Source organism: Dama dama, chromosome 14 (assembly GCF_033118175.1).
Source record: "Dama dama isolate Ldn47 chromosome 14, ASM3311817v1, whole genome shotgun sequence".
In the NCBI taxonomy this organism is placed as follows: domain Eukaryota; kingdom Metazoa; phylum Chordata; class Mammalia; order Artiodactyla; family Cervidae; genus Dama; species Dama dama.
In genome coordinates this window covers 37,870,587-37,892,828 of record NC_083694.1, presented here as the reverse complement: position 1 = coordinate 37,892,828, position 22,242 = coordinate 37,870,587, and the positions used below count along the sequence as shown (strand labels likewise).

At 38.3% G+C, this 22,242-nt stretch overlaps 1 protein-coding gene across 2 annotated transcripts; it reads left to right on the top strand.

Annotated features, from left to right (window-relative positions):
* The first annotated feature begins 1,369 nt into the window (after nt 1-1,369).
* TNFSF18 (TNF superfamily member 18) lies at nt 1,370-13,218 on the top strand. 2 transcript variants are annotated; one of them, XM_061160348.1, is made up of 4 exons: nt 1,370-1,496; nt 2,341-2,517; nt 8,131-8,161; nt 10,523-13,218. In XM_061160348.1, the coding sequence occupies exons 2-4, from the start codon at nt 2,359-2,361 to the stop codon at nt 10,867-10,869; spliced, it is 537 nt and encodes a 178-aa protein (XP_061016331.1). In that variant the 5' UTR covers nt 1,370-1,496; nt 2,341-2,358; the 3' UTR covers nt 10,870-13,218. The 2 variants fall into 2 exon arrangements, with proteins under 2 accessions (XP_061016331.1, XP_061016330.1); XM_061160347.1 differs by lacking the exon at nt 1,370-1,496 and having other exon boundaries at nt 2,305-2,517.
* Nucleotides 13,219-22,242: the final 9,024 nt, after the last annotated feature.

Sequence of the window (22,242 nt, the reverse complement as noted above, 5' to 3'; positions counted from 1 at the left end):
TCTTCCATTATAGTTTATTACAAGGTATTGAGCATAGTTCCTAGTGCTTAGAATATATTCCTCTTGAGATAAGCATGTCATATTTTAAAGATATGTTCAGAAGGTTGAAATAGTCAGGATATTTGAGAGCCTAATCTTGGTTAAGGGCAGAAGGAGCTGGATTATATTTGAAACAGTTCCTCATTTAAGGAAATATTTACTGAATTGAGTAAGCAGAGGCAATTCCAACTAAAATTTGGAGAGGAATCAGGAGAAGGAACAAATCAGAGAAGCAGAAAGGAAATAGTCTGCCTTTTCAGTAGTCGATTTTAAATTCTGTGCCGATGTTTATGCCTTTCAGACATGATAAAGAGAAGAGTTGCATCAACTTCTTCTAGAGTCAGTTTATCATTCGTCTCTGAATCACAGCATCCAGAACAGAGCCACAAAACATTGCAGTATTGAAAAATTATTCCCATGTGACTCCGTGACTCTTTTCTTCAGAGATATCTGGGCCAAGTTAAATTTGATAACTCAGTGAGAAATATTGCTGGAATTAGTGTGGTACTAAAAAAAAGGGTTACAAGACAGTTATCTCTAGGCCCAGGTCCCCACTCCACTGGCACCCAGTCATTAATGGTGTGATGCATCTCTCAAAGTTTTTTTTTCTTTTTAAATTTATTTAGTTTTTGGTTGTGCTGGGTCTTTGTTGCTAAACGCAGGCTTTCTTTAGTTGTGGCGACCAGGGGCTACTCTTTGTGGTACACAGTTTTCTCATTGCAGTGGTTTCTCTTGTTGTGGAGCTGGGCTCTGGGCACGCAGGCTTCAGTAGTTGCTGCTCCCAGGCTGTACGGTGTGGAGCACATTAGCCGCAGCACAGAGGCTTTAGCCACTCTGCAGCATGTGGAATCTTCCCAGACCAGGGATTAAACCCATGTACCCTGCATTGGCAGGTGGGTTCTTATCCACCATATGTGTTAGTCGCTGAGTCGTGTCCTTCTCTTTGCAACTCCGTGGGCTGTAGGCTGCTAGGCTCCTCCATTCATGTGATTTTCCAAGCAAGGATACTGGAGTGGGTTGTCATTTCCTTCTCCCTTATCCACTGTACCGCCAGGGAAGTCCTCAAGTTCTCTTATCCTTAGCATCCTCTTTCAGAAATGAGGATGTTCAATAGGCTTTTCCCCTAATTTAAAACAAAACAAAACTTTGATTCTTAGAAATTTTTTCTTCAAAATATTTTTTACCTACTTTTATTTGAAAGAACATCAGATGAATTACACCCTATGGTAAATATTTTAAAAATCATTCTTTTCTAGGATTTCATACTTGATTCAGTCTTGACAACATCTCTCAGAAGGGTGAAGAGAGAAGCACTTATGGAACACTTCTTAGCCAAAACTTTACATCTCTTTCATTCTCAAAAAAACCTTATGAAGTGGAAATTTTCTCCATTTTACCATGAAGGAAATGAAGAATATGCTGATGGCCACTGAGCAGATAAGAGCTTCCTCTCTCAGGTCTGTCTGGTTTAAAAATGCTTGTTCTTTCTAGCACATAATTCTGACGTTATGTGTGTGTGAGGGGGGAGGTGAGGGGAGAAGGCAGGTATCCCATTTAATAGATGGAAAGACTGAGTACAGAGAACCAGGAGACTTCCTCAATTTTGCAATAAATCAGTATTTTTGATTCCAGGATGAAAGCTTCAGGTTTTTGGAATAGAGTGTAAGCTCAGACTGGAGGATAGGGTGCAGGAAAATATCTTTTTATGATAATTTGATTTCTATTTCGTGCCAGCATTGAATTTTGTTTCAAATGGTGAGGTATAAAAGAATTAAGCTTGAGGTATTGACATTTTAAAAATTAAATTCTAGTAATACACTTTTTGTTCTCTAGAGATTATCTTTGAATGAACACATTTTATGCCCTAGAAATCCATGAAACTATTTTTTCCAAACCATGCATCCCAGCCTCCCTAATCTACTGCCTCACACATATACATTTGCAGTATAATAGGGCTTAATCTTGAACTTTATTTTTTCCTTTCAAAAAGTAATTATCTGGAAATAATTTGTAATACTGCCCAGTTCCGTAGTTGTTCTTGCTTTAGGAAATAATATTTTCCCCTTTTAACTTCCCTCGTTTCCTTCTTTTAATCCTCTGTGTTTGTATTGGCTTTTAGCCCTGTGCACTGGGCCTAGTGCCAAGTGAGAGTCAGCACTTAGCCTGGAAGTATCATTTTCCAACACACCGCATCAGGAGGAAAACCCCGCCTCTTACACCCACTACTAATTAGCATGCTATTCTACAAAACTGACTCGCTGCACCATGGGCTCATCACTTGTGAATTTCTGCTTTCCACAGCTCTCATTCCTGCAGAGAATGAGTTTGAGCCACATGGAGAATATGCCTGTAGGCCACTCAAGTCCTCAAGGAGCACAGAGACCGTCCTGGAAGCAGTGGCTCCTCTACTCGACAGTCATTGTTTTGCTATTACTTTGCTCCTTCAGTGCACTAATCTTTACTTTTCTTCCACTCAAGGTAAGGAGACAGCAGAATCTAAGGTTACAATTTATTGTACTCCTCTTTTCTTTTGTGAAGTCTAGTTGTTAGCATTGTCACTCAATATTGTTAGAGCTTTGAAGAAAGAGACATGTAAGGTAAGTAATAGATGGTACAGTCTATCTTTCAGAAATGCACTGAACTGGGAGTAAGAAGATGCGAATTCTGGGTTTAGGTCTCTCAATAACTAGCTGTATGCATTTGAAAGACATCTAATCTTTCTGGTTCTCAGTTTCTTCATCTGAAAAATGGTGGTAGGGAAATGGATTTGTTCATCATCATGTCCCTTCTAGCTATAAAATACAGTGATTAATAATTTATCTAAGGGTGGTATAGAACATAAAGGGAGTCAAGAGGTGGGCAATGACTTAGGTCTACATTGATCAGGGAAGGCTTCATGGAGGGAGGAGGAAGTCCTTTCTTTTTTGGGAAGCCCCTGATGCTTATCAGGAATTTCCCACTGAGCTCCACTCCAAATTTTGGGTCTAGTGAAGGGAATGGAGATTCATTAGATTCTTAGTAGAAGTTTTTTCTGACTGTTGTTTACACACTGCTGATCAGAAAGAAAATAAATGCCTTATTTAATTTAGGATTTAGCCAATTCCTGGGTACATCTGAAACCAGTGACTGCAGAAAAATTTTTCTAAGGGACAGGTTGACCAGTTAAGATTTCAAAGACATGGTTCTACCACTAAAGATATTTGAAAGCAATTGAAAGAAAAAGAGACACAGATGTACAGAACAGACTTTAGGACTCTGGGAGAAGGCGAGTGTGGGATGTTCTGAGAACACAGCATTGAAATAAGTATACTATCAAGGGTGAAACAGATCACCTGCCCAGGTTGGATGCATGAGACAAGTGCTCAGAGCTGGTGCACTGGGAAGACCCAGAGGGATGGGATGGAGAGGGAGGCGGGAGAGGGGATCGGGATGGGGAACACATGTAAATCCATGGCTGATTCATGTCAATGTATGGCAAAAACCACTACAATATTGTAAAGTAATTAGCCTCCAACTAATAAAAATAAATGGAAAAAAAAAAAAAGAAAACATTTGAGAAAAGACACAGGAGGAAACAGTACAGAGAAGATGCTGATGTTAACCTAGGGCAAGCAGAGCTTTGGCCAAGTTTTTATACAGTAGCCCATTAGTTTGTATTTTATAACTGTACACAGTGGTGTACGAGAGAGGAATTTGTGACCACATCCCCCACTGTCTCAAGGAATGTTCCAAGCAGACCTCTGAACTCTCTGGACAGTGAAGCTTTGAGCAGGAAGAAAAAAAAAATGTTAGGAATTCTTTGTTTCAATTTCTGAAGAAAGGGAAGGGTGAGAATAGCAACAACTTAAATTTGGAAGTGCCTTTTCCTTCTCAAAACCACTGCACATCCTATTAGCCTGATGACATTGAAAAACATAGGGTAGGTTTCCTTTGTCATCAGTTCCTGCATGTGACTGGGGACTCAGTGCCTGGGACAGAAGAGAAGTGCCTTTCTCAGAGGCACACAGCTGCTCTTGCAAAGGGAAGGAAGAGGTCTCACACCCCCAGAGGCATTTAGGACACCTCTTGCCAACGTTGAACTTGATGGATTCCCTGTGTCTGAGCTCTTATTTCTGGGATTCCCTCTCCTAGACAACTTGCAGCTACCCAATGAAAGATTCTGCCTCTAAATCAACAGCCCAGAGTTTGTTCCAAATTTGGGGAATTTTGAAAAGTTTTCAGGATATTGTCCTGACAGGGTGCCATGGAGGCTTTGTTCCCATGGGAAAAGCCAATGACTGGCTGATGGTACAATATTAGCTCCCATATTCCACTTTCCTGCACTTCTCTTTCCCTATTGGCCACAGATTAGTGTTTTTGGAAAAGAAGACCGAATGACTGTGGGTGATGAGTCATTATGAGGTAGCCACTTCCACCTCCTTATAATGCTCCATGACCTTGAAGTTTACATTGTTTTAGTCTCCACTCTGGTTATTGTATACAAAATCCCACTTTCCAGCCTCTCTAGGCACTAATTCAAAAAGTGTTAGACAGGAAGACTCAGATCTTTTTAGACCAACAGAAATTTCCATGGGAGGATTCTTTCTTTCTTTCTTCCCTTTCTTTCAGAAGACATCTCACTGAAAGAATCAGTTATGAGCCCAAGGAGATGGTTCCCCCCCAACATGAAAATAACTTCACAGAAATTATCTCTTAAGAAACCAAATGTTCACCAGTCCAGGTTCGATTCATGAGACAGGGTGCTCAGGGCTAGTGCACTGGGATGACCCTTAGGGATGGCATGGGGTGGGAGGTGGGGGGGGGGGTGGGGTGGTTCAGGATGGGAAACACAAGTACACCCATGGCTGATTCATGTCAATGTATGGCAAAAACCACTACAATATTGTCAAGTAATTAGCCTCCAATTAAAATAAATAAATTAATTAAAAAAAATAAAAAATACCTTCACAGCAAAAAAAACAAAACAAAAAAAACCAAATGTTCAGGAGAGTCCCCTGCTTCAGTGAAACAAAGGATACTTTCAAAAGGGGAAGTTTTGTGTGTACTTAAAAGCAGAGTAGATTCTATTTCCAAATGATGATTTGATTAGAGTTGGTTTGGAGAAATAGTTATTAAGTTTACTTATTAACCCAATTACATAAATCTGAGCTTAAATCAAAATGGGGTTACAAGAGCCAATGATCCTTCTAAGCAAACATGAATTAACTAAACAGGACTCATATACTGCTTTATAAGTGGATATTTACTCCTTCCAAACATCACCAGGATTAGAAATACAAACTGCTCTGGAGCGGTAGGGGTGAGACTTTTGACTCAGATAGGCTGTTTGGATCTCAGCCTGGCCTTTTTTCAGCTGCGTGACCTTGGGCTAGTTACATAATCCTCCTACTTCTCATTTCCTCTTCTGCAAATGAACATGTTATCTCATAGAGTTGTAGTAAGAATTAAGAGACAGTACAATCCTGACCCATAATAGGCATTTAGTAGATAGTAGTGATTCATATTTATATCATTAATGACTTTACAGTGAAGATAAAGACTTAACAAAATGGATATTCCTTGCTTATCTATTCTACTGCCTCAACCAAAGAGTGTGTCTCACTGCCAAATAGAGGATTTTAGTGATTAGACAGATTTTCACTTGTGACAATAATGACATCACAATGGTGGTTTCTGTAGTTCTAAATGGACATTACAGCAGCCCACAGTGCAGTATCCAAGATTTCTGTCTCTGGCAATTAAATTGTGTGTGGCCTTAGGTTTCTTCGCACACTCTTTATACATGAGAGTAGACAACACAGATGTTATCAATGGCACATTTTTGGGCATGATTTTATATTTAGATTGTTACTCAATTGCTTCATGTGTTGATATGTGTCTTTCTAGAAAGGTGGTAAACTTCTTAAGAAGCAATGATCATAGATGACATTAGTTTCTCTTGCTTATAATGCTAGTATAATGTGTAGGTACATAAAGTTTTGTTTCATTCTTCATTATAATCAACATCATTATCAAAACACTAATACTTAATAAGCAGGACAAGACAGAATATCTGGGCAAAATCCTTTATGAGACTTAACTCATTTAAACCCATAAACAACCTAAATGGACTAGGTACTACTATTTTCCCCATTTTATAAATGCGAAAATTGAAGTTAAGGGAGTTCCTATCACATGGGTTAAACAAAATGATATTTCAGCATGTCTTCTAAGAAACTCTATCAACAAAATGTTATTGACTACAATCCCAATATGTATGCTAACTGCTAAGTCTTATACAGGTTCTAATATTTTGTATATTAAAAAGATACACAATATAAATTTATAAGGATAAACCAAGAAATATGCTTAATGTGATTTATTCACAGTGCAAAACTGTTTTGCTTTTACCAAAATATTGTACTTGTATAATATGCAATTATATAATATAAACATTTCTAAAACAATTGAAATAGTATTATAGTAATTTGATAAATGTTTCTTTTATTTTCTTAATCTTAGTTTAACACTTTTTAATACAAGAAATTGAAAGTTATAGTCTAAGTTAATTTACCTTGATTTATGGTCTTAACTGTCATAACTGAAAAATCACCTCATGAAGAAATATAGATCAAAATGGAAGACTGCATCTTTGAGTATGTGTATCATGTTATGACACTAAATTTTAAGTCCATCATTCAATAGTGCAAAGTTCCTTTTTAAATAACTTAATAGTCCCTCACTCCATTCATCATTTTTTTCCTTCCTTAGACAACTTAAATTCCATGGTTCATAATTAAAATCCTTACCAAGGTGGCCTTTCCTTCTGAGTCTCCTTTGTGGGTTCTTTCTTATTCCCTGACCCCTACACACTGCAATATCCCAGTACTCTTTCCTATCTATAATCACTGATTTGATGCTCTTATATAGACTCATATCTTAACTCACCATGCAGAAGCTGAAGACTCCTAAATTAATGTGTTTTTTTTTTAGAACTCCTTAAATTCCATCCTTATAGATCCAATTGCCTTCTTGACACTCCTGCCTGGGTATCTAATACTCATCACAAACCTGACATGTCCAAAAAATGAACTCATGATTCTTTTCCCCCAATTTACTCCTCTTAAATCTTGCTCATTTCAGTCATTAACAGTGTTATCTTTCTAATTGCTCAGGCCCAGATTTTGCTGTCATCTTTGTCTCATTTTCTCATCCATGTCCATGTCAGGAACTCCTGTTCACTCAATTTCCAATCACTTACCACCATCTGCACAGCTAGTACCTTGGTCAGAGGCACCATGCTTTCTTGCCTAGATGCTTACACTGATCTCTTACCTTGTCTCACTGCTTTTTCTCTTGCCACTCTTTAGTGTATTCCTAGCATAGCGGCCAGAGAAATCCTATAAAAAAATTGGCATCCTGTTTTAAGTTCAAAAGTCTCTTAAGCAGTTTGCTGCAAGGAAACCAATGAACCATGCCTCCCCCCACCAATGTTTGTGGATATACCTTATCTTACTACTAAGTATCTTAAAGCCTTTAGTATTAAAATATCTGTATTTATAAAATCAACCACACTGATAGCTTCCTGTGGCATGTAATTTGTGTTGCAAGATTTTGAAACAGATCTTCTCAGGGTTATCTCAGTTACTATTGTGATGTATGATTATCACTCTGAAACATTAATATTTCTATAGCTTAATTTTTTATTTAAAATAAATATAAATGGGAATTGTTAGTTTCTTCTCACATGCCAGTGGATCATCTTATGCAGTCACTGGGGTGCAGAGACATATAGAAAATTTCTATAGCCCAAGAGGAGGAGCATCCAAGATCAAATAGTTGTCCTGTAGGTGGAGATTAGGTGGGTAGAAGGAGTTAACTTCTTCCTAGAAGACCCAAGCTGTGTAGTGAAGACCTAGCTGTGTAATGAAAGGTAGAGGAAGGAGCCACTCATCTGTAAAGGAAAGCAGAGAGATCCAAAACGGGGTGGAGGGAGGGATTTTTTATTTTTTTAATGTGGTTAGGGCAGAGAAGTCTGCTTCAGGAATCCTAGCCTCTAAGAAAACTGTGACACTATCACCATCCTGACCAATTCCTCTTCTTCCCCTACAGACTGCCCAGGGACCCTGTGTAGCGAAGTTTGGTGAGTAATGAGTAACCTGTCTCACAGAGGATGAGATGGTTGGATGGCATCACCGACTCAATGGACATGAGTTTGAGTAAATTCTGGGAGTTGGTGATGGACAGGGAGGCCTCGCGTGCTGCAGTCCATGGGGTTGCATAGAGTCAGATACGACTGAGCGACTGACTGAACTGAACTGTCTTATAGGCCTCCTTTTTACTTTTCTTACTATTTGCTGCAAAAGGCAAGCTCCAGTGCTAAGAAAGGATGCATTCTATTTTAGTTATCCTACAGCTACTGTTTTCAACTGCTAATCATGTATTGTAGTTGTCTAGGAGCTGAGGCTTCAGCTCTGTTTTTAATTGTTTTAATAAGCACAAGTTTCAGATTTCTACGACTTTTCCCTGGGACAGACTCAGAGACCTTCTCACATTTCCCATATTGCTAGTGTCCACTAGAGTGAGTGTAGGGTGCAATTTTTGTTTCCAAGTGTAAAGATGAGAAATGAGAGGGGAGTGGTCCCTTCTCTGCTCCTTTTACCTCTCCTCTTAGGTCCTGAGTCACTTTCCTTTATAGTGACCTGGTACTTGCTTAGAAGACACAGTAAAGTTTACAGTTGAGCCTTTGGGTAGTTTTTTAGTATACATACAAAATTAAAAATGAATACATTTGGGGTTGTTTACTGGTTTAAGATCAAACACCCATTTTCCGCTGAGAGCAGACCACTTCTAGAGTCAACTTTAATTCCTGTTTTACTGCACAGCACAGCCAGGCTTCCTTGACTTGTGAGGATAGGGAATCTCATTTTGCTTGTCTCTGCCTTCTTGATTTGTTGTTTTTCTAGTAAATGGAGTGAAACTCCTCATGTTATGTTTGAAATACCTTCTTGTTGTGGTAAAAGTTGAGAAACTCAAATTTAAAGTTGAGGACCCCCATCACAGATTTAAATATGAAAACCAGTGATACTTCTTCCTGGTGACTTGTCTATTACCTATTATATGGTCAAGCAGGAAGAAAATTACTGGGCTCTGGATTTAGTAGAGAAACAGGGAGACTTTGCTTTCTGCTTTAATGATCTCTCCTTCATTCTCCTTCAAGCCTTATATCAGTTATTTATACATAAAGAAGAATTTAAGTCAATGTGTTATCTCTTTTAGTATATTTTTTATCAAGGTTTCTTTCTAATTATTTGACAAAGGCTTTGCCCCCATTACAAAAATTATAGAACGTTAGAGAACACACCAGATAAGTATTGCACATTCTGGGATTCTGAAATTACATCTTTGTGTAAAAACAATGAACATTAGGAAAATATGTAAATTCCATAAATACCAAAGTCTTGATCCTTTTCATATCCCCCGTGATAGCAATAACCTAGGGATACTTCTATTTAAACAGTCAAATAATTTCCATGTATTAACTCATTAATTTACCAGTAGCTATTTGGTAAGGATTTGGATAATGGTATCTCAAGTGAATCTTGAATGACACATACCCATAAGCTGAAGCGCCATTATTTAGACACAATACACCTAATTCAGCATATACTGGGTAGTAGGAACTCCTTTTGGTGCTGAAGATACAGCTATGGACAAAATAAAGGAGTATTTGATTTCCCTGGTGGCTCAGGCGGTAAAGCATCTGCCTACAATGCAGGAGACCTGGGTTCAATCCCTGGTGGGGAAGGTCCTCTGGAGAAGGAAATGGCAACCCACTCCAGTACTCTTGCCCGGAAAATCCCATGGATGGAGGAGCCTGGTAGGCTACAGTCCATGGGGTCGCAAACAGTTGGACATGACTGAGCAACCTCACTTTTCCTTTGTCCTCAAATATGTTATACTCAAGTAGGTATAAGATTGATAATACATGAACAACTTAATTTATAATAGGCTAGATGGTGACAACTTCTATGAAGAAAACTAAAACAAGATAGAGTGACAGGAGAGCACTATTTTAAACAGATTGATGAGCAGGCCTCATTGATAAAGTGATACATAGTATATAGTATTGATACAGAAAAACATGAATATGCATTCCTGGACTGCCAACTCTGGTCATCACCATCCTAGTGTGTCATTCCTTTCTTCTTCTTTTTACTTCACAAATATTGATTGACAAGTGATACAGTGCCACCTAAAACTTAACCCATTTCCCTATTCCAAACTTATTTTCTTAGAGCCCTCCAAGCAAGAGAGAAACTTAGGCAATTTCTTCAAAGATAGGGATTGGGTTTGGAGAGAACTAGTATAGACCTTTCCTATAAATAGAAAAGAACTATAATCATGAATGATGAAATAATTAAATAACTATGCTTTGCTATTTTTTCTCCCACCCACCCCACTCCCCCCCACCCCCACCACTGCCCTTATAAATATCTTGTAGGACCATTACCTTCAAAATGGCAAATGCCCTCTCCTGAGCCTTCTTGTGTGAATAAGACAGCTGACTGGAGGCTGAAGATACTTCAGAATGGTTTATATTTAATTTATGGCCAAGTGGCTCCCAATACAGCCTACAAGGGACGAGCTCCTTTTGAGGTGCAGCTGCGTAAGAATGAAGACCCCATACAAGCTCTAACCAACAACTCTACGATCCAGAATGTAGGAGGGGCTTACGAATTCCATGCTGGAGATGTAATAGACTTGATATTCAATGCTGAGCATCAGATTCTGAAAAATAAGACATACTGGGGGATCTTTCTACTTGCAAATTCCCAATTCATCTCCTAGAGACTTGATTCAGTCTCCTCGTCTTCTTCAGCACTTGGAGAGACATCAGTGCATAGGCTGGACAAGGAAGATTTTCAGTCTCTACAGTTCATCTGAGTATACAAATCAACAGAAACAGAATTCCTTGCATGTGAATTTTCTTTTCTCATGCCTATCTGAATGAGACTCAGAAGAAGGACAAAAGACATTTGGTAACCCTAGATGTCAGATCAGCAAAGACAGTTTTATTAGTTCATGAAATTGAATATGGGTGGCTAGAGGACAGAATCTTCTCCAAGTGTCTTTGTCTAACCCTTGAATCTCTGGGTAGAAAAATGAAGTCTTGTCTTGTGTGCGGAAAAGATCCAGGGCAGTAACCTTCCCTTGTTCTCATATTCTTGGACTGTGGATTGCTTAACTTCATTCTTCCCATATTCCTATCTTCTGAGACCCTCCTAATAAAAAGTAGTCCGACTTGGAGGGTGGCCACTGCTATGCCAGCAATACCCCACTTTACATCTGATGGCATGAGGGGACAGAGACACCTCTGGAGAACTATTGGGACAGAGACACAGGTGGCATTAGAATGGGATGCACTTTATTCGGGAATTTTTCTTAATTTAATCACACTCAGGATGCTTGGTGCTTTATAAAAACAGCTGGTCAAAAGGGTCATTCTGAACCTTTACATAGGGCTTCATGAGAACTTGTTTTTCTATGTGCCTAAACATGGCCGATGGTAGAAAGAGTAATCATTACTAATCATAAGATTTAACCATAGAAATTGATATTACCAGTACTGTATTTTTTCATGTCATGATTCTGTATTTTTAGCTGGCTAGGCAGTTTGCAAAGTACTTTCATATATCACATGGCAACTCTAGAAAGTTAATGGGGCAGATATTTTGGCACAATTTTAACATTGAGAATATGGAGGCAGGTGGACCATAGGTAACTTGCTTCACCCCACAGAACGAATGATTAACAAGGGGCCTTGGGCTTCCCACTGTATCACACTATTTTAGCTTTAGTGTTGGTGTTTCTGCTCTCATGTTGGATGTCTATAAAGTTTAGCAGATTAGATCTTCAAGGGGTATATATTCCCTTGGCAGATAGAGGAAAGCTACACCAGTGCCTTCCTTTTTCAAACACTTCTTTTCCTTTCCTTACCTGGAATCAGGAGCATGGGCTGTTGTTCAGGACTGACTTCAACCAAACTCCCTTTCTCACTTTGTAAATCCTGTCTTGGTCAAATGTATTAAGTTCCAAAAATAATGAATAGCATTCAACTCAATGATGGTCTGCTAAAGTTTTGGACTCTACAAAATTAACTAGCTGCTTACGGGTTCTTGTTGAAAGGTATGTAATATGATTACATGATAATCCAGTTTAAGATATTTATGGATATTTGTAAAAAGCTACAGTATGTTAATAATATCACCATATAAAGCTAATTTAAAAATATTTGTATTGTCTGCTTAGGAGCAAACTAAGCCTGAGGCCAAGGTGCTTCTTAGTATTTTTCTTTTTTAATGAAATCTGTTGGGTACTTGTTGGCCCAAAGACTTGGATGCCTGGTTCCTCTTGCATCTGTATATTTTCTCAGGAAATTAAAGTTATATGACATATATTTATGGAAACTTGCTGGTGTTAATCATTGTTGAGTTATAAGCAGTAGTGTGCTGGAGAGGGCCAGCACTAGCTCATAAGAAAGTGAAGTTGCTCAGTCATGTCCAACTCTTTGTGACCCTATGGACTGTAGCCCACCAGGCTCCTCTGTCCATGGGATTTTCCAGGCAAGAATGCTGGAGTGGGCTGCCATTTCCTTCTCCCGGGGATCCTCCTGATCCAGGGATCTGACTCAGATGTCTCACATTGCAGGCAGACTCTTTACCATCTGAGCCAGTAGGGAATCCCTGTTCTTAAGAACTGATTGGTATATTTTCAAAACTTGCACATTCTGGCTATGAAATATAGTCATCCTTGAAATTGGCTATGGTGGGACTATTTATACCATGGGAATTGGCAATCAGGGCTTTTCTTTTTGGAAAGTCTATTCACCAGCACACCATTGCTTATAAAACTCTCCTTCTCAATAAAGCCTCTCAGTTCCTGACTTATTCTTGGAACAATCAGGGTAGGCAAGGGAGAAAGTGAAATTGTCATACTGCTTAGCAAGAGCCCCACCCATTAGTTATTTCTCAGGGCAAGCAGAGGTCTCCACAGTTGCAACCAAAAGCTGCCAACAGATGACCTTTAAATTTCCCTAGTGTTGTAATTTCAGGCTTGCTTTTCAATGTATACTCTGTTTCCTTGTTTCTTCAAATAGTTGTTTAAATTTTATACCGATAATAAAGTATATGTTGGTAAGTAGACTATAACTGACATATCTGTGGGTTATCAGGCTAGTGTTTGTGGTCTAAAGAATGTAAGTATACATCAAAGATATTGTTGCCCATATGAAACACTTATTTTTTTTTAAGTTTTCTACTTGAGATAGTTTGATTTACTGTATTACTTTCAGGTGAACAAGATAGTGATTCAAAATTTTTATAGATTATAGTCCACTGAAAGATATTATATTGGCTAAATCCCCTGTGGTGTACAATGTATCCTGGTAGCTTATTTATTTTTTACATAGTAATTTGTACTGTTAATCCGGTACTTCTGTCTTGCCCTTCCTTCCCTCTTCTTACTGGTAACCACTAGTTTGTTCTCCATATTTGCAAGTCTATTCCTGTTTATTCATTTGCTTTTTTTAGATTTTATATATCAATGATAACATACAGTATTTGTCTTTCTGACTTATTTCACTAAGGATCATGGTCTATGTTATTTCAAATGGCATTATTTAATTCTTTTTGACATCTGAGTAATATTTCATTTTATATAACCCACAGCTTTATCCATTTATCCATTGATGGACATTTGAGTCACTTCCATGGCTTGGCTGTTGTAAATAATGCTGCTATGAACATTGAAATGATACATGTACTCCAAGTTAGTGTTTTTGATTCTTTGGATGTATACCTAGGAGAGGGATTGCTGGATCATACTATAGTTCTATGTTTAGGTTTTTGAGGAACCCAATACTGTTCACCATAGTGGCTGCACCAATTTACATTCCCACCAACAGTGTAGGAAGGTTCTTTTTCTCCACATCCTTGCCAACGTTTGTTATTTGTGGTCTTTTGATGATAGCTATTTTTATCACTCCCTCTTTATAAATTTTATCATAATCTCCCCTCCTGACTCTGACCTCATTTACATCCTTGATCTGCCTAAAGTGTCTAAGAGGAGTGGCACAAGGAGCTTACCTTCATTCTTTTTATAAATTCTGCATATTTGCAGTGACAATTGTCTCAGTTTGATATTCAAGTACCAATCATATTACCATCCAGTTATACTCTCGTGTGTCTAAAAGGGATCTAGGAGACCTTTAATAAAACACAGAAATACAAAAAGGTCCCAAACATCATCACAAAGAGCAATAAAAACTGAATAAAAAGGCACATGATGAGGAAAATCACTGTTCAGAGAAGTTAGACTTAAGAAAACTGTTAGAAATGAACATAAAACATTTTAAAATTTCTTGATAGTCAAGAAAAATTAGAGAAACATGATGGAAATAGTTCAACCTTTTTAGAAAAAAACAAACAAAAAACAGTGCTGGGCTCTAAGCAGGCTCTATCTACAGATCTAACACAAATGCTCAAGATAGTAAAATGCAGACTCCCTGCCATTCATTTTACCTTATCTGATTTCTGTTAGCAGTTAACAACTATAAGGAGTTCAACACACTTTGGATGATCTATTACTCTAAAATACAGTAGTATTAGTGAATCCCATTATATTGCTTGGAGAAGCAGGCTTGAGGGTTTATGGGACCTGCTTCAAGGAATTCAGGAAGTATTGGACAATAGAAAAATGAAATTCAACAAACAGGGCCCGTTAGATTAAACCAGCCTTCTCATTGCTTCAGTTGCATGTGGAAATCTCAGATTTAAGCATCCAGGGTTATTGTTTCTACCCAGCTTTGGTATTGTCCAGGGATATTGGACATGGCTTAGCAACTGAACAACCGCCACCATGCGCAGGGGGTGGTGGTGGAACAGAGATGTTGTTCACACGAGGCCTCAACACAGAGTCGGACTGTGGTGTACTGCTGAGTTTGTGTCTTAGAATGGAAATCTTCCCTACCTGCTTTTGGATTGTCCCTCTTATCCAATGGGCTGGTCTCTGAGAGGAATCCAGTGACTAGAGTCCACAGTCTGCCATGGTGCCTGGGCCATAGTTCTTACTGTCTGCTGAATGAACAAATGAATCACAAATTTGAGTGTTGGTGTGAATTTAGCATTATCGTGTGTACGTTGAATGACAGACTCCAGTGGGCAAAGCCTTTAGGTTCCCTTTATTTACTGTCTCCCATTTCATCACCTACTATTCTTAAATGCTGTCCTTCGCTATCAACCTGTTCTTAGGAACATTGTTAAAGTAATTAAGGAAAAGAAAAGAATCTTGTTAATTAACTTGCACTAAGGGTAAAGGGTCAATAAGCTACCTGTATTACATTACCAGAACTGAAAAAACTCCTATTCGGTTTAATGATTGCTGGGTAGATGCACCAAGAGCAGCTATCTTTACAATACTAAGACAAAACAATTTGTTCAGTGAGCAGTAGCAGAATTTTTCAAAGTGAGGTCTATAAACTTTACATCAGATTTATCCAGTAAGCTTAAAAAAATCCCTTGTCCCCATTCATATTCCACTGAATAAGTGTTTCTAGGAATGAGCCCTAGGAATCGAATTTTTAACTAGCTTTGATCCGTAGGTTTTTCTTATGTACATTATCATTTAAGAACCACTGCTTTATGACATACAACTTTGCATCTCAGCTGAATGTTTCTCCACATATTTAAAGACAGTCAAAGCTTCTAAACAAATACAATTTAAAAAGTAAAAACCAAAAAAAAACCCCTAAGTTTGTTGTCCATGAGGCTTACCATAATCCATGTCTCATCACAAAATCACCTGAACTTCTATCCTCTGAATCTGAGAAAAGGTCAAGATCTTCACTTTTTATAACCTGGTGACAACTTTGCTAATTGAATGCTGGCAATCTATAGATATGAGCTTTGCCACAATCAATATTACATTATCTACCTGTATGCTGTCAGTCTTCAAATATTTATCTCTAGCACAAGTTGTTCTCCTTTATTTCAGACTTGTAAATTCACTTGTCTACTTGACAGTTTCACATTGTGGGTATAATATCTCAAATTCAAGTTTACCAAAATGAATCTTTACCTTCAAAAAGAATCTTTACTTTCAAAGAGAATCTGACTTCTTTTCTGCTATGGCGCTTGTCTGTGGACCAAGATTATTTCACTAGCTTCACATATGTTTTTCAAAATCCCAGTTTTGCCATTTACCAATTACTTGGATCTTGGACAAATTACTGTCCTTTCTGAGACTCAGTTTCTTGTTTGTTTACTGTCATTTATCCAATGTATCATATATAGTTGGAGTTTAATATTTGCTGAATCAAAAATAAATTTACGTTTACAATATTAGTTAATATATGAAATGTTCGTGATACATAGTGATACTAGAAGGGTGGCTGCCATTGATTTTAAGAGCTAGATTTATTCCTAAAATTTTAACCTGTTTATCTAACATCTATCTTATTCTCTTTCCTCTCCAAAAAGGTAAGCCCTAAGATAAAAGCATTTTATTCATTCCATGCTATATCTCCAGCACCTAGCACCTAAAACTGTTCTTGGAACATTAAAAGAACTCAACAAATATTGAAATGAATGAACAAAAAAGATGGTACATAGCTCTTGGTTAGAATGATTAGCAAGATAAAAGATACATATGTTGCAAACAACCTCTCAAAATAGACTAATATCCATTCTTCTCCATTTTTAAAAACTTAAGTAAAATAAGCCATGCAAAATTCTAAGTACATATATAACAAGTGCTCCATGAATGTTGGCTACTATCACATACCACTATCATGAAAGTCATTTCATTATCCTATTTCCCTAAAAAACAATATCCTAGAGCACACTGGCTTCCTTTACCATCATAATGCTTTCACCACATTTTTTTTTTTATTTGTTTCTCTTTTATTTTTTTCCATTTATTTTTATTAGTTGGAGGCTAATTAGTTTACAATATTGTAGTGGTTTTTGTCATACATTGACATGAATCAGCCATGGATTTACATGTACTCCCCATCCCGATCCCCCTTCCGACATCCCTCTCCACCTGATCCCTCTGGGTCTTCCCAGTGCACCAGCCCTGAGCACTTGTCTCCTGCATCCAACCTGGGCTGGTGATCTGTTTCACCCTAGATAATATACATGTTTCGATGCTGTTCTCTCGAAACATCCCACTCTCGCCTTCTCCCACAGAGTCCAAAAGTCTGTTCTGTACATCTGTGTCTCTTTTTCTGTTTTGCATATAGGGTTATCATTACCATCTTTCTAAATTCCATATATATGTGTTAGTATACTTTATTGGTCTTTATCTTTCTCGCTTACTTCACTCTGTATAATGGGCTCCAGTTTCATCCATCTCATTAGAACTGATTCAAATGAATTCTTTTTAATGGCTGACTAATATTCCATGGTGTATATGTACCACAGCTTCCTTATCCATTTGTCTGCTGATGGGCATCTAGGTTGCTTCCATGTCCTGGCTATTATAAACAGTGCTGCAATTAACATTGGGGTGCACGTGTCTCTTTCAGATCTGGTTTCCTCGGTGTGTATGCCCAGAAGTGTTATTGCTGGGTCATATGGCAGTTCTATTTCCAGTTTTTTTAAGAAATCTCTACACTGTTCTCCATAGTGGTTGTACTAGTTTGCATTCCCACCAACAGTGTAAGAGGGTTCCCGTTTCTCCACACCCTCTCCAGCATTTATTGCTTGTAGACTTTTGGATAACAACGATCCTGACTGGCGTGTAATGGTACCTCATTGTGTTCACCACATTCTTAAAGGTAAGCTTGTGCTTTGGCTTTTATTAAATATATGTATTAGAAAAAGTAATGTATATCTTCTCCAAAAACGACTCTTCAGTTCAGCCGTTCAGTCGTGTCTGACTCTTTGCGACCCCATGAACTGCAGCATGCCAGGCCTCCCTGTCCATCCCAAGACCCGGGGTTTACTCAAACTCATGTCCGTTCAGTTGGCATTGCAATGCAACCATCTCATCCTCTGTTGTCCCCTTCTTCTCCCACCTTAAATCTTTCTCAGTATCAGGGTCTTTTTAAATGAGTCAGTTTGCATCATGTGGCAAAAGTATTGGAGTTGCAACTTCAACATCAGACCTTCCAATGAATCTTCAGGACTGATTTCCTTTAAGAAATACTGGTTGGAATTCCTTGCAGTCCAAGGGACTTTCAAGAGTCTTCTCCAACACCACAGATTTCAAAAGCATCAATTCTTTGGCACTCAGCTTTCTTTATAGTCCAACTCTCACATCCATACATGACTACTGGAAAAACCATAGCTTTGATTAAACAGACCTTTGTTGGCAAAGTAATGTCTCTGCTTTTTAATATGCTGTCTAGGTTGGTCATAACTTTTCTTCCAAGGAGTAAGTGTCTTTTAATTTCATGGCTGCAGTCACCATCTGCAGTGACTTTGGAGCCCCACCCTCCCAAAAAAAAGTCTGCAACTGTTTCCCCATCTATTTGCCATGAAGTGATGGAACTGGATGCCATGATCTTAGTTTTCTGAATATTGGGTTTTAAGCCAACTTTTTCACTCTCCTCTTTCACTTTTATCAAGAGGTTCTTTAGTTCTTCTTCACTTTCTGCCATAAGTGTGGTGTCATCTGCCTATCAGAGGTTATTGATATTTCTCCCGGCGATCTTGATTCCAGCTTGTGCTTCTTCCAGCCCAGTGTTTCTCATGATGTACTCTGCATATAAGTTAAATAAGCAGGGTGACAATATACAGCCTTGACGTACTCCTTTTCCTATTTGGAACTAGTCTGTTGTTCCATGTCCAGTTCTAACTGTTGCTTCCTGACCTGCATATAGGTTTCTCAGGAGGCAGTTAAGGTGGTCTGGTATTCCCATCTCTTTCAGAATTTTCCACAGTTTGTTGTGATCCATACAGTCACAGGATTTTGCATAGTCAGTAAAGCAGAAGTAGGTGTTTTTCTGAAACTCTCTTGCTTTTTTGATGATCCACCGGATGGTGGCAATTTGACTTCTGTTTCCTCTGTCTTTTCTAAATCCAGTTTGAACATCTGGAAGTCCATGGTTCATATACTGTTGAAGCCTGGCTTGGAGAATTTTGAGCATTACTTTTCTAGTGTGTGAGATGAGTGCAGTTGTGCGGTAGTTTGAGCATTCTTTGGCATTGCCATTCTTTGGGATTGGAATGAAAACTGACCTTTTCCAGTCCTGTGCCACTGCTGCGTTTTCCAGATTTGCTGCCATATTGAGTGCAGTACTTTCACAGCAGCATCTTTTAGGATTTGAAATAGTTCAACTGGAATTCATCATTTCACTAACTTTTTTTGTAGTGATGCTTCCTAAGGTCCACTTGACTCTGCATTTCAGGATATCTGGCTCTAGATGAGTGATCACACCATCGTGGTTACCTGGGCCATGAAGATCTTTTTTGTATGGTTCTTCTGTGTATTCTTGCCATCTCTTCTTAATATCTTCTGCTTCTGTTAGATCCATACCATTTCTGGCCTTTATTGTGCTCATCTTTGCATGAAATGTTCCCTTGGTATCTCTAATTTTCTTGCAGAGATCTCTAGTCTTTCCCATTCTATTGTTTTCCTCTGTTTCTTTGCATTGATCACTGAGGAAGGCTTTCTTATCTCTCCTTGCTATTCTTTGGAACTTTGCATTCAAATGGGTATATCTTTCCTTTTCTCCTTTGCCTTTTGCTTCTCTTCTTTTCTCTGCTATTTGTAAGGCCTCCTCAGACAAAAATTTGCTGCAAACATTTGCCTCTTTGCATTTCTTTTTCTTGGAGATGGTCTTGATCACTGCCTCCTGTATAATGTCATGAACCTCTGTCCATAGTTCATCAGGCACTCTATCAGATCTAATCCCTTGAATCTATTTGTCACTGCCACTGTATAATTGTAAGGGATTTGATTTTGTTCCTACCTGAATGGTCTAGTGATTTCCCCTATTTCCATCAATTTAAGTCTGAATTTTGCAATAAGGAGTTCATGATCTGAGCCACAGTCAGCTCCTGGTCTTGTTTTTGCTGCCTGTATAGAGCTTCTCCATCTTTGGCTGCAAAAAATATCAATCTGATTTTGCTGTTGACCATATGGTGGAGTCCATGTGTAGAGTCTTCTCTTGTGTTGTTGGAAGAGGGTGTTTGCTATGACCAGTGCATTCTCTCGGTAAAACTCTATTAGCCTTTGCCCTGCTTCATTCTGTACTTCAAGGCCAAACTTGCCTGTTACTCAGGTATCTCTTGACTTCGTACTTTTGCATTCCAGTCCCCTATAATGAAAATGACACTTTTTGTGTGTGTGTTAGTTCTAGAAGGTCTTGTAGGTCTTCATAGAACCATTCAACTTCAACTTCTCCAGCATTACTGGTCAGATTGTAGACTTGGATTTCTGTGATATTGAATGGTTTGCCTTGAAAATGAACAGAGATCATTTTGTCATTTTTGAGATTGCATCCAAGTACTGCATTTTGGACTCTTTTGTTGACTATCATGGCTAGTCCATTTCCTAAGGGATTCTTGCCCACAGTAGTATATATAATAGTCATCTGTGTTAAATTCACCCATTCCAGTCCATTTTAGTTCGCTGTTCATAAAATGTCAATGTTCACTCTTGCCGTCTCATGTTTGACTACTTCCAAATGGCCTTGATTCATGGACCTAACAATCCAGGTTCCTATGCAATATTGCTCTTTACAGTATTGGACTATACTTCCATCACCAGTCACACCCACAACTGGGTGTTGTTTTTGCTTTGGCTCTGTCTCTTCATTCTTTCTTTCATCCCTCCCAGGGATATTGGGCACCTACCAACTTGGGGAGTTCATCTTTCAGTGTCCTATCTTTTTGCCTTTTCATATTCTTCATGGGGTTCTCAAGGCAAGAATACTGAAGTGGTTTGTCATTCCCTTCTCCAGTGGACCACATTTTGTCAGAATTCTCCACCATGACCCATCCATCTTGGGTGGCTCTACATGACATGGCTCATAGTTTGATTGAGTTAGACAAGCCTGTGATCTTAGATCTTCTCTATAAACATAGTCAAATGGAGAGTATACTTTATTTAAATACATCTTATTTAAATTACTAACATAATAATGACTCAATTTGTATTATATAAACATCTAATTATTCATTCACTAATTCACTCATTTATTCCACTAATACACGTCAAGGTTTTTTTAGGTACAAAATGCAGTCAGGTGCTACAATCAATGTGAAGATTTATAAGACCTTGTGATTTAAGAAACTACACCTAATAAGGGATAGATGGATTCAAATCACAAATCTATAATTCTGAGGAGCTATAGAGCTAAAAGGTATCTTATACAAAGATAATCAATGCCCTATCTGTCATTTACAAATGGGGAAACTGAGACACAGTGAAGTTAAGAAGATATTCAGGAATTAGAATCTAGATTATCCAAATCCTAGTCAAGTTTTTTTTTCCCACTAGATCATCCAATACAATGAAACAAGTGCTATGAATAAGCATAAGGGAAAACACATTCTAGCCAAATGAGAGAAGGGGGAAAATTTTGAATTCTCATATGATTAAAGGGTAGAAGGTCTCTAAGCAGAGATGAAGTGTAAGTAAAGGCATGGTGTGTGGAAGAGAGCGTGTTTGAGCCCCTGCTCAGTGAAGGTGATAGATGGAGACATGAGATGGGAACTGACACGGAACACAAAGGAAATAAAATCCCAAATAGCTATAGTGTTAGTTCAAGGAATCTTTGCTTTACTATTTACAGGCTTTTTGTTTTTTATTTTAGAAGTTTATGGCTTGATGGGACCTTTTCAGAGACGGTAGCTCAGGTACCATAGTGAAGGATGGGTTGAGAGGGAGAGCAAGACCACCTACAAGGCTACCGAGATAGCCTAGGTGAGGAGTGGTCTGTAAGCGGCAGCAGCATCAGAGGGGGAGGAGCTCAGACAAAGAAGCAATAGTAATAAAATAGGGATCTTGAACAGGAAGACAGGGTTGTAAAGATGATTTTGGTGCGAACTGAAACAACTGTGTCAGTATATTAAACAGTTTTGTTTAGCAATAAATGGACAGAATTGTTATCATTAATATAATCAAATGTGTCTTGAAATTTTGGCAGTTTAAATAACAAAGTGTTTCAAGCTTTCCAGCTAAAATCTGGAGCAAGAGAAGGATGCTCAATTA